A 14,719-nucleotide genomic window follows, 5' to 3' on the forward strand; every position below is an offset into this window, starting at 1 on the left:
ACAGCTTCACGGAGCTGGGGATGTAGCTGACGGACATCTCAGCGCCTTTTCCCTCCTCAAACCCTCACAGGGTCTGCGGCACGGTGAAGCCCACCGCCAGGGCAGGCCGAGTCCCTGGGGAGAGAGCAGGCCTGGGAGCTTCTGAAAGGAGGGGAGGGGGTCTGGCAGGCGGATGCGGGCAGCGGAGGGCACCGGGCCGGGGAGCGGCGGCTGTACAAGAGGGCACTTGACAGACAAGGAACGACAGAGCGCTGCCACCCGTCTCCGCGACGCTGAGAACCGCACCCTGACCCGCCGCCGCTGCGGCGGGCGCGCCCGTGAGGCGACCGCGGGCGGGGCGTGAGGCGGCGGGGGCGGAGCCTCGGCAGCGCTGATTGACGTGCGACAGGGGCGGGGTCTCGAGGGGGCGGAGCCGCGCCGCCGAGCCGGAGCGTCGGGGCTGTGGAGGGCGGGGGGAAGGCACCGGGCACGGAGCCGCCGCCGCTGCCAGCGCTCCCCTGCGCCAGGTAACCGGGCGGGGGGCCGCGCCGCGCCCCGCAATGCCCAGGGAGGCCGGGGCGGGTCGCCGACGGCTGGGGAGGGTGGTGGCTGTCGCCGCTCCGGGCCGCAGCACCGTGTCTCTCGGGCCGCGGCGGAACCCCGGGCGAGCCGCTCCGGCCCCGGCGACGCGGAGGGGGGAAGCGCCGGCCCTGCTTGCCCCGCTGCGGCCCGGCGCCGCGACAAAGCGCCGGCCTCCCCCGCTACCCCACCCCGTCCTCTCCTCCGTCAGCGTCTCCCAGCGCCGCCCAGCCTTCCTGCCCGGCCCTCCGCCCAGGGCCGGCACCGAGCACCCCCTCCTCGTCGCGGCCACAACTTCCTCCCCCGGCCCGGCACCGCCGCCGGCGGTTCCCCTCCCCGGCGGGGCGGTGGCAACTTTTTGAGTCGGTTTCTGTGTGGGGCCCCGGGTGTGTGTGGTGGGGGACAAGGAGCCGTGCCTGGCCCACCCCCCCCCTCCGCGTCGTGTCTCCACACACCGCACGAACGGGAGGGGGGGGTTAGCCGTGAGTGGGGACGGCAGGGCCGCTCGGGGGAGCGGTGGTCGGCCCAGGTGCCCCTCACGGCGGCGGCGGTGGTGGTGGCGGCGGCGGGGCCTCCCGTCAGCTGTTTCCTCCTGTTTGTTGTCAAGTTGCCTGCGCTGCCGGCAGCGCCCGGCGGCGGCGCCGGGGGCCGAGCCCGGCGGCGGTTGGCTGCGCGCGCCCCCGTGACGGCGCTCAGCTGGGGCCCGCCCCCGCGCGGGGCTTTGTGTGGAGCGGCGGCGGCGGCGCGGGGGCAACGGCCGCGGCGCGCGCCGCCCCACCGCGCACGCGTGGGGTGGGGGATCGCCGCCCCCCGCCCCTTCCCTCAGCGTGACTAAGGGGGTCCCGGGCCGTGGCGGCTGCCGGCGCTCGGGGGATCACCTCGCCTCCGTGGGTCCCGGCTGTCCGTGTCCCGTTCCCTTCCCCCCCCCCCCCCCCGCCCCCCCCACGGTCGCCAGCCCCGAAGACTTGCCCGCCGCCGAAGCAGCCCCGAGTGCGCGCCCCACCCCCCCCCCCCCCACCCCCCCCCCGCCGTGTCCCGGCCCGGTGGGTGTCTCTGAGGGGAGGCCGGGTGTCCGGAGCGGAGCGATGGGGGTTGTTTGCTGATGGAGGCTGTGCTGGCGGCTCTCTCAGCAATTTAGCCGGCTTCGCCTGTCAGCTCGCAGGTCGTGTTTTGCCCGTGGAAGTATGGATTCCCGGGGAACCGAAATAATTTGGCAAGCGCTTTTTTTTCTGCTCTGGAAAAGGTTCTAGTCAAAGCAAAAAGGAATGCAGACTGTCATCTGTCTGTTCATTTGTGACTCTGTGTGCAGACCTCGGCCATACTGTGCCAGCAGATACAGATTAGATTAATCCAGCGTGCTTATTTCAGAGTAAAAGCTGTGTTTTGGACTAATATAACTTAATAAATTATTTTTCTTTATCTTCTTCAAACAGTTAACACTGTGTTAGGGTTAGACTGAGGGAGTAGCAGAGCAAGTACGAAAGTCCTGTGAGAGGGAAGCACAGGCCACGGATCTTCTCAAAGTGGTAGGTGTCACAGGGCAACTCTTGATGCCAACAACTAATGGCAATAGATTAACTGTTAGCATAATTCATGCTCGTGACTGATGGTAGAAAGTGAGGGGAGCTTGCTCTGAGGTTGTACAGATTCCCTCATGCAGCTGGTTCAGCTGTAGAGCTATATAGCTCTCTATATATAGAGAGAGCTATACAGCTCTATATATAGCTACATAACAGCAGCTATGTATAAACCTGTTATCTATAGACTCGTTCCAGATAGCTGAACTCAAGTAATGTTTGTGACAAACGGAACTGTCCATTTTTAAGTGTTACTCTCTTTTTCTAATGTTAGTCTTTAGAAATATTATTTGGAGGCATCTGTCATCTGCTGCTTTCACTTCCGTAGTTATGGAAGTACTTAACTTACAGAATGGAGATCTAATTGTTTATATATAGATTTTAATAATAATGATGAGTGAGTTTCAGATGTGGCTGCCAAGTGTGTGAGGACAAAAGAAATTGCACCTCATAGCCCAGTAGAGAAGATAACAAGAACAGATGAGATTTGTTACTTGTCATCTGACAGACCGAGAGTTGTACACAAGCACACAAATTATGTATATATTTTTATATATATATATTTAGAATTCCCTCTGCTGGTAGTCATCACAAGCTTGAAGTTATGTTGTCCAAGTTAGGTCATTGGTTCATGTTTGTTTACTATCATTTGACCTATGTTGAAATCTTGAGTTGCTCAGCTCTTGCCTAAATACGTAATTCCCTTAAGCAAGATTTAATTTAAATATATCTTGTTAAGTGTGTAGAGGGAGTGCCTGTACACTGTGGATGTTTGGTAGCAAGGCTCTCTAATTTTGGAGCCTTTACCTGCATTTAGGAGTTTCCTAGTTAATATAAAAATTTCTTGGTGAGATGCCCTAAGCGTATTAGCACCCTTTCTGCCAGGTGGAGGTACTTTGTATGGAAGTTTGGATTATCATTGTCTTTTCACCATTTCTTTAAAGTTTATTTATTATTTTTATTATGTCTCATGAAATCAATGGTGCCTTCAGGTAAAGATTTGTATCACTTCAGCACTAAAATTAATGAAAACCTGAATGAAAATCTGAATTAGTTTAGCTTTCTGGAAGTTGCAGAATGGATTAATAGGCAAAAGTTTTCTCATCTTAATTAGTGTAAGAATAAATTTATTACAAAACCAGGAAATACAGCTTTCTTAAAAACATTTGAGGAGTTAAGAGAGAAAAAGGTGATCCTTTTCCTCCCTTAGGTAAGGGAAAGGGGAGGCGGGAAGGGAAGGGGAAAAAGGAAGGGGAGAAAAGAAACAGACACACAGGAATATTTGCTGCTTCCGGATTCTTTGTGTAGTAGCGTGAAAGAGTTAATTTGAGTTTGATACCATTTGCAAGCTAATACTTTTGAATGTTATCTAGCAAGAGTATTGTGAGGGTGTAAGTTACTGTGTGGGAGACGCTGCGATATGGGGGCTGTATTAGAAACAAGCACCCATCTGTATGGCTCTGCTCTCTGTAAACTTGAAACAAACTACCCTGTATTATTGCATACACCAATATAATGTTCTGTTAATGTATTTAAATGCCAGTATCCCAATGTGACGTTCTCACCTTACCTGGAAATAAAGCCAGTTTGCAATAGAAAATTAATACTACTGTAACTTGCAATAGAAAATTAGACCAGTGTAACTTCTAAAAATGCAGTTTCATCCTGTGAGGCAGCTTGTTCTAGACTGGTGCTGTGCGCTGCATCTGGGCACAGCTTTCATCACTTTGCCAAAGCCTCTTCAGTCATTTGACTGTATTAACTTCTTTGTACAGTTTGCTACAGTATCTGGATGGTTCTAATGAGCATGGCATACTGTTACAGTTCACTTTCTTTCCTCACATTTGGCTACGTGTGGTGCTTTCTGATAACGAATTGTACATACAGGCAGAGGCCAGAGGCTGGGCCCTGCTTACTTCAACAGTCACAGAAGTCAGTGGCAGACGGTTGAATCTCAGACCTCCTAAGAGACTGACCGCGTGTATATTTTCAGATGCACCCCCACTTGTGAGCAGCAGAAACCTGGGAAGGTAAGAAGCAAGTTTTATTTTTTTTGCTTACCCAGTGATTCTTTAACGTGTCGTCTTGTGTAGCTGTGCTAAGTATTTTTTTCCTCTTTTGTCCATCTCTAAGATGAGAAGAGGAAGCTTAAGCTGGGCTCCTGAGATGTGAAGGTGAAGTTTAAGCCTGGTTCCAGAGTAAGTACATCTTAAGAATGTCCTATTCTGCCTAGGGAAATGCACGGCCCTTTTCCAAGGGGGAGAGGGTGCATGTTGGCTCACCGTACAAAGGAAAATGTTTTTAGTCAGTGAAATGGCAAAAGAGAGGCTGTCATAGTTTTTTATCCTTTAACTAGCAGCTGTTTTCTGTTGTAGATCTGAGATGCAGTAGATGGTGCTGAAGCAACACTGAGGCTCCTGAAATATCCACAGTCCAGTGTGTATATAAAAAGTGCCTGCTGGCTCTCCCAAACGCTGATGGTCCTGTGTCTTCAAGAGATGCACTCTGGGACAAGAAAATACTGACTGTTAGTTTTAAAAGTGTTAATAAATAACTCTCTGTGTTACTTTTTTGTTCTTTATTGCTTGTGAAGGTAGGCAGATTAGGTAGTACAGATACCAAGCATGTAGTGCTTCAGGTGGTTTCAGCTATGTGTGCAGATAATGGTCAGATTTAAGCTGTTGAATGTCAGCTCTTTGACAGCTGTTGCTCAGTGTTGCCAAAATCAACACTGAAAGACAGGTGGAAGTTTGGGAGCACACTGCTCTAGGAATGCATGTTATAGCACACAGCCACGGTGCTTGTGTTTCCCGTCTGTCCATGCACTCACTGGGAGAAGCATGCAGGCAGGAAATGTTTCACAGGATGACTAAGAAAGTTGTATGAAGGTTTGTACTGTCAAAATAATGCACTGTCAGCAAGCCTTACTAGCTAGTAATGGTAAGAGCTATCATTGACTGTTCTGCTGAAGGTCGTCTCAAGAATGCAGGTTGATAGTGGTGATCCGGATGCCAACTAAATAACAGAGGCATCATCTCTTAGTTCATAGAAGTACCTGTCTCTTTGACCTGTGTAGATTTGACAAGTGGTAAATACTTTATATCCCATTAATGAAGGTAAATAAGTCTGCCTTTTTTACATTGGAGCCATTAATTTAATATTATGACTTGTGTTTGGTAGTTTGCCTGGGGGCAGGATCGCCAGGACTCATCACTGACACGTATCCAACAAAGACTGCTTAGCTGATTTTAAAGGTGAAATCGTGGGCCAAAAAAAATCTCTGTTCTTTCCTCAGCATTTGGTTTTGTGAATAACTAAGATTCCTGTCCACTGCTTCTGAAAATTCTGCTAGTAGCGTGATGGAATTGGTGTGATATGGTAGTGTCAGTTTCTGGGGTTGTGAATAGTGATAGGGAACTTGACTGGCTCTCTGAACCAATGGAAATTATTTTCACTGTTCTCTGCAAATGTAGAGAGTGAATGAATGGGTAAGTGCACCTGTTGCATTTTCCTCCCCCTAATTGGAGGATCTTAAGCTTTAGAAATGCTTTAATATTTCACAATTCTTTAACTTCTCTTCATTTGAGAGCGCCCTCCCACTGCCTGTAAAAGCTGCCTATAAGTGGCTTTTTTCAGATCATTTATGTATGTGTGAACATAAATAGACGCCCACTCCTTTTACATGGGAAGTGAAAACTATAGGAAAAAAAAAATTACACAGTTATCTTGGGTGACTTTGTACACACCACTTTGGTATGTAAGGGATATGAGCAATGGAAAATTGTTTTCCCTTGTTCTGTTGTGTTTCTGGGTACAATGAGTATACCCTACAGGATTCAGGATCCTTCTATAAGGAGAGAAGAGTCTTTATCCACAGCAAGTACCTTCTGAATTGGTCTTATAAGTGAATACTATGTTTTTAGCTTGGGGGGGGGTGGAAGAGGAGGGGAGTGTGTAAAGTGGTCCCAAGCTGAAATTAACTTCTCTACCTTATATGAGAGGAAAAAGCAAAAGTTCAGTGTTAGGTTATTTAGAAAATTCATGATCAAATGTGGCATTTGAAAGCTGCCTTACTAGCAGTCATTTTGTAACTTTTTTCCTACTTTTTACTACTGTGAGCAGTAATATAAAGACTAATGTAAGGTTTTACAGCACTTCATCCGGACCCTTATGGGTCCATTGAAATCCTGTAGCAATCAAAACTGAGAGCTAATGACAGTTGTAGGCTGCTGTCTATTTTAAATGAAATCTATCAGGGGCAGTTAAGCATAGAGGTTATTTTAAACTATTAGACATTCTAGTAGGATTACATTATTTTAGCAGTTTCTTAAAAAAACATACTTGAAATCTAGACTATTTTGATAGTTATAATGCAGATTGTAGAATTTAATTTTCTAAATTTTTAAATGTGTATTTATTTGTTTCAAGAATATGTGTTTTCTTAAGCGCTGTATTCTGAAGAAAATCATTCCGGTACTAGTTGGTTTATTAGATTCTGCTGTAACTTTAGTCTGAATTCTCACAGCTTTATGCTACCATCAAATGAATCTCGCTTTGTCTTTCCCTTGGGAACCACGTCTTATTGGTAGTTTCTTTCTCGTTTAGACACTTGATGAGGTTACTTTCAGCTTTTTGGGGTGATATAAGTAAATGAAAATTTTGGGCCTTGTATTTTAGGCAGGTTTTTCAGCCTTAAGTCTTTGAACATATTTCTTTGTGCATTTTTTTGGTGTTCAGTATCTTCAGGACTCAACACTTCAATCCATGCATAATGCCATATCCAGAAGTAATACGTTTGTACGTTGCTTTGACTTTTACCTTGCTTCTAAGAATTACAGTCGTGCTTTCATCTAAAGTATTTAAATTTTGGCTTTAGTGACTTTGGGTTACTGCTTTTCTGGGTGCAGTAACGTGAATTATGTATTTAGATAGGTGAGGTATTTGCATTTTAAGTGTTCAGATGCATATTTTTCAAAGTGGCATACTTTGCACAGTTAGTCTGTGTAATGGATCTGTGCTTGTCACTTAACAAGCTTAGTGTTTGTGTTGCTCTTGGTAAGAGGGACCTCTTTTGATTTGTTTTATGTTAGCTTCTAAAAATACTGGCAGGGGGAGCATTGTGTTTACCCTGAAAGAATATTTTACATCCCTTTGGATGTTGATTCCATATTTACAGTAACTTATGATCAGTTAATTGTTTTTAATCCACAATACAATCAACACAAAAATAACATTATCCAAAATTAGTAAGGTTGGCATGTGGAGCTAGGCCAACTGCCTTATGGGCATATCTGTCACAATTGCTTTTATTGCTTGTATTTGTGGTTTCTTCTGGTTGGAGACTTTGACTGATACTTGTTTATTCACACTTACTCTTTGTTGATTTTCCTTCATGCTGTCACTATGCATGTTTTGATTTTTTTTTTTCCTCTTGCCCTCACTTGCTAGGAAATATAAAGGCATATTAGAAAGGTATAATGCTTAGAGAAATGGATGGAAAATGCTTCCTGTTATTTTGATTGGAGTCACACCCCTACACTCAGCTAAGTCTTTGACATATTTTTGTCGAACTCAACACCTGTGTTATTTATCCTTTCAAGAAGAGAAAGGGGTATTATACCACCTTTAACAGAAAGAGTCATTCCAGTGCTTTGAATTTTTATGTATCCTTCAGATGGGATACAATAGTGATTAGAAAAACCTAAATGTAAGGAACTTGGCTAAAATCACTCTGTTCAATACTAGGAACGCTTTTTATTGCCACACATTGAAAGAAAACAAAGTGGTGAAATAGTTGAAAAAAAAATCAGGATGACTTACGATTTTTACATGTAAAAATGGTGTTTAAAATTTTGTGTGTGCTTTGTGCATGTCAGAGTAAGCTTTAAGAAACTGATCCCCTAAAACGTGAAATTGGTTTAATTTGGGTATTTGCGCTTTTTAAAGGCGTTTGACATATAATATTCAATTTGATGAGCACAAAATTTGATTAATTTCTATCTGAACGGCACGCTGTCTCCTGCTCTGAAAAGTAAAACCCACACAACTTTAATATTGGAGTGTGTCAGATTTACTTTTCATTGCTGCGCGTGGAAAAAGCAAGACAATACTCTTTTCTGATTCCACCTCATAAATGGAGGTATATTTAACTTGTTTAACTATAGATGCTTAGTCATAAAACTTTTCTGTGGTTGAAATGGAAATAACATCATCATTTAATTCTTTTGTCAAGGTATCTTATCCTTTGTGATTTGAATTTTCAGCTGTCTGATATGTTCTGCGCCTACTTGCTCCTTAACTTTGAGTAATTTATGTTAGCTGGTATAAAGTTGGTGAGATACTTTAATTTTCCCAAGGAGTGAAGAGGTTTATTTATCAGGTATGCAGATCTGCTCTCAACTTTCTAAGCTTTTTTTTTCTGCTCGTTGGAGTTGCTCAGGTGCTTTAGTGATGATGCTTTGGAAATAGCTTGGGTAAATGACACTGTATTTTGCATTTAGATTTGACAGCTTTAAATGTTTGTATATAAAACTGTGTGGTGTAAAGACTGAGCGGATTATTTATTATGTGAAAGAGCATCCAAACCTTTCCTATGTTGTTATGTATATGAAACCAGTCAGTGTCAAGTCAAATACAGTATCCCAGTCTGCTATACTAGAAGACAGAAGCATCCTGGATGGTGTTGGTGTGTGGCTGCCTTTCATAAATTGTGCAAAGCTAAGGGAAGTGACAAAATAAACATATATTTAAAAAAGGGGGGCTGACTTGGGAAAATTAAACTATAATTGTCTTGGTGACTCAATGTACTTCTCAGTGTTTCATTTCCCAGTGCTGACTAAGATGGGTGAGTCGTTGGGAATATACTAGAATGGAATTTCAGTATTGTATTAAAAAGGAAAAGAAAATAGGAAAGAAGTAGAAGATTTTTGAGTTTGAGAACTGTAGGGTCCAATAGTGGTCTGCAAATGTCTGAACTATATTTTAAAGGTTTCAGTTCATAGTTTGCTTGTTTTGCTTCTTTAATGTAATTAGTTTGTATCTAGGTATGTCATCTTATTGGTTAGATGGTCACTTTGGGAAAGAACTTGTCTTGATAAAGGGTGAATGCAGTCTGTAAGTTCAGTAATTCATCTATGAAAGAAAGCCCTCTGCAATCATTAGCTGAATTGGTTTGCAGAATATTCTGCCATATATATAGGATGTGGTGGTTGTTTTTTTTTGGTTTGGGTCGTGTTTTTTTTTTTTTCTGCAATGCTTTTTTTACATGTACATAATCTTTCTTTTTGCTTTCAGGTCTTGAGTATAAACTTACGTAAGTTCTAAAAATGGGAAGAATTTTTCTGGATCATATTGGTGGCACTCGCCTGTTCTCCTGTGCAAACTGCGACACGATTCTGACCAATCGTTCTGAACTCATCTCCACTCGTTTTACAGGGGCCACGGGAAGAGCCTTTCTTTTTAACAAGGTTGGTAAGAAGCCATGGGGAAACGACTATTTGCTTTTGAAAAATGAGTTTGTGGGGTATGACTCTGTCATCAAAATCCAAAAACTTCTTGGTTGAAGTGTTGTGTAATTGCTATTTTAATTCTTTTATTTTTATTTTGTTCTATTCAGTTGTCTTTGAAGTCAAATTAGGCGTTTACTGTTGATGGTAAGCTATCTAAATTAGTTTATCTGCAATACTAAAGGACTGTAAAGAGGACTGTATATAGAGAGATATCATGCCAAAATGCATGGAGTTTTAACTTTGAGACGCCTGTAAAAAGAAACTCAAATTCACTGTGAGAGTATCTTTTTGTCTATCAGAGAGTTCCAAAGGCATTTGTATTTCTACTCAGTGAAAAAAAAAAAGTCTAGATAATATTCTGTTTAATTTCTAAAATGCATTTAAGTTAACAGTAGTTTGGCAACTTTAGGTAACCACAGTCTCCTTTATGGGCAATAATGCTCTGAGTTAGTTAATATTTTTTTTTTAATTGATGAAATTTGATTTAATTAAACAGATTGAAATATGAAAGTCATAACTCTGAGTGAATTGTAGCATTTATTTGTTAACTCTTCTATATAGATTTGTCCATTAGACTCATTGAAAAACAGTGATCGTCCTTTGCTTTCTCACAAAGACCTTGATCATGTAATCGTTGGTGTCTTTTGGTTTGGGTTTTTTCTTGAAAGCCATTTGGCCATTGGCAGAGTTGATAAAGGCATCAGTAATGTCTTCAGTTAACTGTGCTTGGCCTTGGGATTTTTGGTATGCTGAATCATATCAGTAGTATTTACATGTGAGCGTTAGTCTGAGTTGTGCATCTGATTTCTTTCTCATCCAATAAGCACTGGATCCTGGGGTTAAAATTTTTCTTGTGTTACATAGTGGGGTTTAATCACAGAAATTTGATTTTTACATTTCTGCAGTCAGAAGCCTTACATCTGAAGCAGAGAGAGCAAGCACAGTCATGTGGAAAGCTGAGAAAGCAGTGCAGCCCCGTCTTTTAGAATCCTTCTGCATATTAGCAGTTTGGATATAGTTCTGACATCAACGTTTAATTCAACCAGAATTATACATCCTGGTTCTGTGGTATTGCTGCCTAAACAAGTTAAAAGTGTATTTTAAACGAGATAGCACACAAAGAAAGGTGAATGTTTAATGCCTATGCTCTCAGCCACTGAGCCTTCCTTTTTTTTTTTTTTAGATTATTATTTCAAAAGCACCCCAAGATTTTTAAAGAAGTACCTCTTTTAATATTTTGGTTCTGATTTCTGGGAATAAGTGATCACATCAGTTACAGAAATGGGTTACATATATTACAAGCGGATTAATATCAATTAGTTTACAAGCTATTCACCAGGAGTTTCTCACCAAAGTTGAACACAGCTCGGCACTTTCATACGTCTTTTGATAGCATTTCATGTCTCTCAGTTAAACAGTAAGGGTTATACATCCCCGAGAAGCACGTCTCTAAAGTGTTACCTTCTCAAGCAGGAGATTTTCAAAGAATGTTGACTTATTACACTGCAGTTGTCAGTTCATGTGCAGTGGCACAGGCCTTTTACTTTTAAAATGTTGATAGTCATGCACATTATTAGCAAGCTTTGCTCTAGGCAGACTAATCCTTTCTATTCTTGTCCCCTGTGTGTTTGTATCAGGTGGTAAATCTGCAATACAGTGAAGTTCAGGATCGGGTCATGCTCACTGGCCGCCACATGGTTCGAGACGTGAGCTGCAAGAACTGCAACAGCAAACTGGGTTGGATCTATGAATTTGCCACTGAAGACAGCCAGCGCTACAAGGAAGGCCGTGTTATCCTGGAAAGAGCGTTGGTCCGAGAGAGTGAAGGATTTGAGGAGCATGTTCCATCCGACAATTCCTGAAGAGACTTGAGTCTCTTTGCAGGTTCTCTTCAATTGAAACTCAAAAATAATAAAATCAACAAAAAAATCTGCTTACATACACTGTCACCTTAGCATCAGAGTCGGATTCATGGACTACAGAGTGGGAAAGATTGTGAGAGTATTTCAGATGGAACCTTCCTTTCTTTATTCCTTTTATATTTCACTTTCCCTCCAGCAGCTGTTTGTAGAAAGAATGTTGTGCAGATGCTGTAACTTTTTCTCTCTTGCATTTACATCTGTTAGATTTGAGATTGTATCTACAGATACAATGGGCTAAAAGGAAAGTATTTGGGGGATTTGTCTTTTGTTAGAGAGAAATCAATGATTTTTTTTTTTAGTTTGCACAAACTGATGTCAGCATAAAGTTATTTTAAAACTACAGATGTTTTTTTAAAAGTATATTCCAATTTTTGGCTTACGTTTTTAGTTAGGGTTTTTTTTTACCCAGTCTTTTCACCTGATTTGCTAGCTAAAGTAAAGAGATCCGAATTTGTGCCGAGTGCTAAAGGTTCAGTGTTGGTACAGCTTGGGCTGGCCCTTGTGCCATATTCTTGTTGAGGTTGATTGGTAGCACAGAGCCCATTATTTCTTGTCGTTCTTGACCCAAAGATGTCACCATTCCTTGTTTATTTGTGAAGTCCCATTCACCATGTAAACTGGTGTTGATTGGAAACTATTCTTGAAATAGGGCAAAACTGCTTGGCTTTTTTTAATTTTAACTGATGTAACTTATAAGCATAGTAATAATATAAAATAATAGTTGTCTGTTTAGTCTTGCGTTGCTTACAAATCAGAAGCTGTGTTTGTAATGATAGGGATCCACTGAGGAAACTACTGTTTCAGTAGTAATTTTTTTTTCGTTTCTCTACTAATCTCATTAAGTAGATGGGCAATTGCAAATCTTAATTCTTCTTCAAGTAGCTTTCTTTAAACCCAGAACTTCCTATGTTAAACACAGCTGCTGTGTAAAAGGAGAAGATTGCCAGCATGTTTGTTCATGCCTAGAGTTATGCAATCTGCATCTCTTGAAAAGATTAACTTAAACAGCTTGTTTTCAAATGCTGCTTCTGGTGTTGAAACCTTAATCTTTCAACTTTGTTGAACCTTTTCATTGTGATGTTACATTTTTATCTTTCTGGGCAGCAGTACATGTCAGCCTAGTAGTAACTAGTGACTTGGATTCCTGCTTTTTTCTTGTAGAGGTCAGCTCTGTTTAAAACGGTGATCTTGCTTGCCTCTTTAGCAAAAATGCTCTTCATTAACTTAACTCAAGGGTGCCCAAACACTTTCATTGTGTCTTAAGCCATAAGTTAAGATCTCAAGGGCTGAAATTAATTTGAATGTTAGATATGTATGATTCCTTATCAGAGATACAAGTTTATTTTTTTTTTATTGGAAAATTGTGGTCAACGTGAAATAAGTCACCCACAGAGGTACAAGAGGGGGGAACCCCCCCACCACCACCCAACCAAACAGATCTGGGCTTTGACCTTTCAGAGTAGTTTTTCTTCACTAGCCACAGCTCCATATCTGAAACTAAAATGTGGAGGGTGACTATGCAGAGTATTTTTCTTAATTGTTTTCGTTGCCAAGTGGCAATTTGGACACCCCTGACTTGAATCTACTGCCTATTTCATGTAAAAGTAGCTTTATTATAGAATTGTCACGTAGAAAGAAAACAGAGTAGATCACATACCAGAGCTGTGCTTGAATCAAGCTGCTTAAACAATAGTGTACTTGTGCCTCAAATGAATCAGTTTTTGCACTGAGTACAGTAGTACCCCATTATCTTGTACTTCTGTCCTTCACAGACCTAAAAGCCCCGTTAGCATGGTTCTCTGCAGTACTTTTCTTGTACTTACGACATTACAGTACAATAAAGTATGTTTTGTCCTGAATTGATACGTGCAGTTCTTTCTGAGTAATTTTCATGGAGTTTGTCAACTGAATGATGTAACCTATCTTCCATTCGCTACGTTGACTAAATCATTGTGTTTCTACAGCACAGTGACAAGCTGTTGATGAGTATCTCTCTGAATATGTGGCAAAAGAGTGTGCTGTTGATTTTGGAAGGTGCTAAGTAAAGCTTCGTGCATACCACTTGGGCTCTTGAAAGCCTTCAATTTACTCCCGATAAAAAATAAAAACAGGAAATTGCTCGTTTAATGGAACTATGGATGCCAAATGTCTTTCTCTGTCTGTGAAAAGACAGCAAGCTAAGCAAAACTCCACCTTCTGCGAGAAATGTGAAGTTTTAGGTTCTGAAATGGCTTGGGAATTGAGGAACTGGGAATTTGTATATCTGGAATTCTGTGACCTTTTTTCTTTACGTGCAAATCTTAGGGAGAAGCCTTCTGCTAACGGCTGGTCAACTTCATAAGCTGTGGCTGAAGAACTGAGGTGAGAGGACCGTTACATTGGTGCAATGGAGCCTGAGGGGCTTATTCTAACTTGTATTAAGATCTCTTCATTTGGTAGAATGTTAGATTGTGAGGCGTTAAAGATTACTTTCTCCGAAGTCTACGATTTGAAAAACACTATTGAGGTGAATTCATTAAAAGCCTATAAGGCTTAAGCAAGTCCGCTGCAGCTTTAAAACAGTAGATGTCGGATTGCTCTTTTAGCCTACGTGCTGTTCCCTTCTGTATCACCTTAATGACTCTGTGGGAGAGTTTAGCCTGTAAATTTTGACTGCTCCTCCTTGAGGCGCTTTGTGTGTGAATACTGATAACTTATCTGTAGGGAACAAGATGATTGGTTACAGTACGTCTAGCAACTGAGAAGACATTGCTATTTGGTGTTAAATGTTGTTTTGTATTAGTGCAGTAGCCTTGGTTTCCCAAACAAGGCATGGCTGGCACAGCAAAATGTGCCTCTACAGTGAATTTATGCCTATGCTGTCTTAGGTGAAGAAGGTAGCAAGGAAATTACACTGCGCAACAGACTCCACTGTGTGCTTTTGGAGACCTCTGAATTTCTGCTCTTAGGCTGCAGTTTGGGCTGAAACTTGGGCTGCAGCTTGGGCTAGCAGTGGTGCTATGGCTTTTGCCTGATGTTAGCCCTATTAGAGTTTACATTACCCATGCTCTGATCTCATCCTGTAGTTGCAATGTAGGTGTACCCAAAACTGAAGTACTTCATTAAAGCTGCTGACTGCCATTTCAGCAAAACACAGCTTTGGGAAGATGAAGAG

General features: G+C 42.3%; 1 protein-coding gene across 8 annotated transcripts; it reads left to right on the plus strand.

The window, feature by feature from the left end:
* Positions 1-387: 387 nt before the first annotated feature.
* Positions 388-13,424, plus strand: YPEL5 (yippee like 5). Of its 8 annotated transcripts, none has more exons than XM_074578946.1 (7): positions 403-506; positions 1,992-2,084; positions 4,023-4,165; positions 4,269-4,333; positions 4,511-4,662; positions 9,429-9,601; positions 11,281-13,424. In XM_074578946.1, exons 6-7 carry the CDS (start codon positions 9,461-9,463, stop codon positions 11,503-11,505), a joined length of 366 nt encoding a protein of 121 aa, XP_074435047.1. In that variant the 5' UTR covers positions 403-506; positions 1,992-2,084; positions 4,023-4,165; positions 4,269-4,333; positions 4,511-4,662; positions 9,429-9,460; the 3' UTR covers positions 11,506-13,424. The 8 variants fall into 8 exon arrangements, with proteins under 8 accessions (XP_074435048.1, XP_074435053.1, XP_074435051.1 ...); XM_074578949.1 differs by having other exon boundaries at positions 4,129-4,165; XM_074578947.1 differs by lacking the exon at positions 1,992-2,084 and having other exon boundaries at positions 388-506.
* Positions 13,425-14,719: the final 1,295 nt, after the last annotated feature.

The sequence above is a fragment of the Larus michahellis genome, chromosome 3 (assembly GCF_964199755.1).
Source record: "Larus michahellis chromosome 3, bLarMic1.1, whole genome shotgun sequence".
Classification (NCBI taxonomy): domain Eukaryota; kingdom Metazoa; phylum Chordata; class Aves; order Charadriiformes; family Laridae; genus Larus; species Larus michahellis.

Bases quoted from the DNA above. Each gene is read 5' to 3' on its own strand.
- YPEL5 (XM_074578947.1), top strand. From the start codon at position 9,461: ATGGGAAGAATTTTTCTGGATCATATTGGTGGCACTCGCCTGTTCTCC. The intron at 9,602-11,280 runs GTTGGTAAGAAG...TGTTTGTATCAG, and splicing joins GAGCCTTTCTTTTTAACAAG to GTGGTAAATCTGCAATACAG.